At 38.1% G+C, this 2507-nt stretch overlaps 1 protein-coding gene across 1 annotated transcript; it reads left to right on the top strand.

Annotated features, from left to right (window-relative positions):
• Positions 1–1369, top strand: LOC117952875 (trace amine-associated receptor 13c-like). The gene is made up of 2 exons (XM_034885472.1): positions 1–173; positions 519–1369. The coding sequence occupies exons 1-2, from the start codon at positions 1–3 to the stop codon at positions 1333–1335; spliced, it is 990 nt and encodes a 329-aa protein (XP_034741363.1). The 3' UTR covers positions 1336–1369.
• Positions 1370–2507: the final 1138 nt, after the last annotated feature.

Here is a 2507-nt window from a genome sequence, read left to right as displayed (position 1 = left end):
ATGGAGGTTGAGGGCAGAGCCGAGCTCTGCTTTCCACAGTTCCCAAACACCTCCTGCAGGAATCCCCCGTCTCCTTGGCCCCAAACACTGCTCATTGACATTGTGTGTTTCTCCATCTCTCTGACCACTGTGACTCTCAACCTGCTCATCATCATCTCTATCTCCCACTTCAGGCAGATATTAACTTCTTTGCTTCTCTTTACAGGATTTGTAATGTTAAAATGTGAACAGCTGCTGTATATTTACAAGAATTGTCTTTGGGTTAGTTCTGAATAATGTTGCTCCGAATGACTATGATGCCAGAGACTGTTGTTCATGTCTATTCTCTTTCCAATATTAATCCATGCTTTCTGTCTACCCTGACCGCAACCAAGTCATTTTAACTGTCTATTCTCACTGATGTGGTGGATTGAAAAATATTTAAACTAATATGGATTTTATATTTTTAATTTTGATAACTGGTTAGGGTTGTTCTGTCAGTGTTTTTGGTTGAATGATACTTTTCTCTTCCCCTGTAGGCAGCTCCACACACCCACCAACATCCTCCTCCGCTCTCTGGCTGTCTCAGACCTTCTAGTTGGCCTCGTGCTGATGCCGGGAGAAATCCTCAAAAAAACATCCTGCTGGTTTCTTGGTGACTTTGTGTGTTTTCTTTATAATTATCTTTTCAGCATCATTACCGCATCCTCAATAGGTGACATAGTACTCATATCAGTTGACCGTTATGTGGCTATTTGTGACCCTCTGCATTACAACAACAGAATCACTGTGAACAGAGTTAAACTCAGTGTTTTTCTGTGTTGGCTCTATTCTGCTTCCTACAGCTTTCTCTTTGTGAAGGATGACCTGACTCAACCAGGGAGGTATAATTCCTGCTACGGAGAATGTTTGTTGGTCATTGACTATGTCATGAAAGCTGTAGACATGGTTTTGTACTTTATTGTTCCAGTTACTGTCATCGTAGCTCTGTATCTGAGAGTATTTGCCGTGGTTGTGTCTCAGGCTCGTGCCATGCGCTCAAACATTACAGCTGTCACACTCCAGCTGTCAGTGACTCCAAAGGCAAAGAAATCAGAGCTGAAAGCAGCCAGGACTCTTGGTGTTCTGGTAGTTGTGTTTCTAATGTGTTTATGCCCATATTACTGTGTCTCTCTTGCAGGTGACAGCTTGATCAATGCTTCATCTGCATCCTATGTTCTCTTTGTGTTCTTTTGTAACTCTTGTCTAAACCCTGTGATCTATGCCTTGTTTTACCCCTGGTTTAGAAAAGCAGTTAAACTCATAGTTACTCTTCAGATACTGCAGCCTGGCTCCTCTGAGACCAACATGCTGTAGAGAGGCTGTGGAGGGACTGGGATCAGACTCGGTCTAAGGATTAGACACACATATAAATCACAAGAATAAACAGTAAAAATATAAATACAAGTTTATTAAATACATTTATTTAATAAACATTTTTATGCTTGTATGCTTCATATATTAGCTAGGTTAGACCTGGCTGTTGATTCATAATGGTGATTGTTGACACTGCTCACGTTAGTATTTTAGGTGCATTATTTACATGCTACAATAGTTACACTGCATTTAGATAATGTAATTATTAGTGGGTTCATTGTTATTATTTACTATCAGATATGATTTCTATGCATTGTGTATGGCAGCCTTTACAATGTTATTTCTTTCTTTGCAGAACCACGCTTACACAGCCATAGCAGAGCTACCTGGGCCAAGTTGGAAACCAGTATCAGCTTTAAATAACGTCCTAATCTAGTCTCACATCATTTCACTAGAGTTCCTGTTTTTTGCATGATCAATACCAAATTTAATCTAATTGGATTGTAATAATCCAATTAGACTATAGACAATACAGACTTCTCACGGAATCAAAACTGAATTCACATCTTGCTACTAAGTCAGAATCTTATTAACCTGGAGTCCCAGTCTCTGGCTCAATAATTAAGCTATGTGTTTTTCGTCTATTGGCAGACAGCCATTTAAAATGTAGCCAATGACATAGAGAGCCTTTTCTCCATGTCCACTCAAGTTTCTCAGCGTGCTCTTCGGTAACATGTTTCTTTGGTCCAGGTATCTTTGTCATTTGCAAGGCTACTTTTACGTTTATACTCTAAGTAAATTTTCAAGCCACTACTTTGTTACTTTTACTTGAGTAGATAAGTTAAATCAGTACTTCTACTTTTACTAGAGTATTTTTTAACACAAGTATCTGTACTTCTACTTGAGGACGGGAAGTGAGTACTTACTTGCCAATTCTGATCATAGGACAGAGAAAGTACAAGTTTAACAAATTATGTAAACAGTAATGCATTGCAATTTTTAATCAGTTTAATTAGAAAAATCATCAGAATTGTCATTTATTTAATGTTACATAGATTAAGGATTTTTTTGTGATAATAAACAGACATATTTACAATGTAGTATTGTGTCTTTTTATCCATTTACTTTTGTCACACTGATGGGAAATGACAATAGACAATAATGACGTGTTG

Source organism: Etheostoma cragini, chromosome 11 (genome assembly GCF_013103735.1).
Source record: "Etheostoma cragini isolate CJK2018 chromosome 11, CSU_Ecrag_1.0, whole genome shotgun sequence".
Lineage (NCBI taxonomy): Eukaryota > Metazoa > Chordata > Actinopteri > Perciformes > Percidae > Etheostoma > Etheostoma cragini.
Note: the sequence above shows the minus strand (reverse complement) of the source record. Positions and strands in the feature narration are given on the sequence as shown.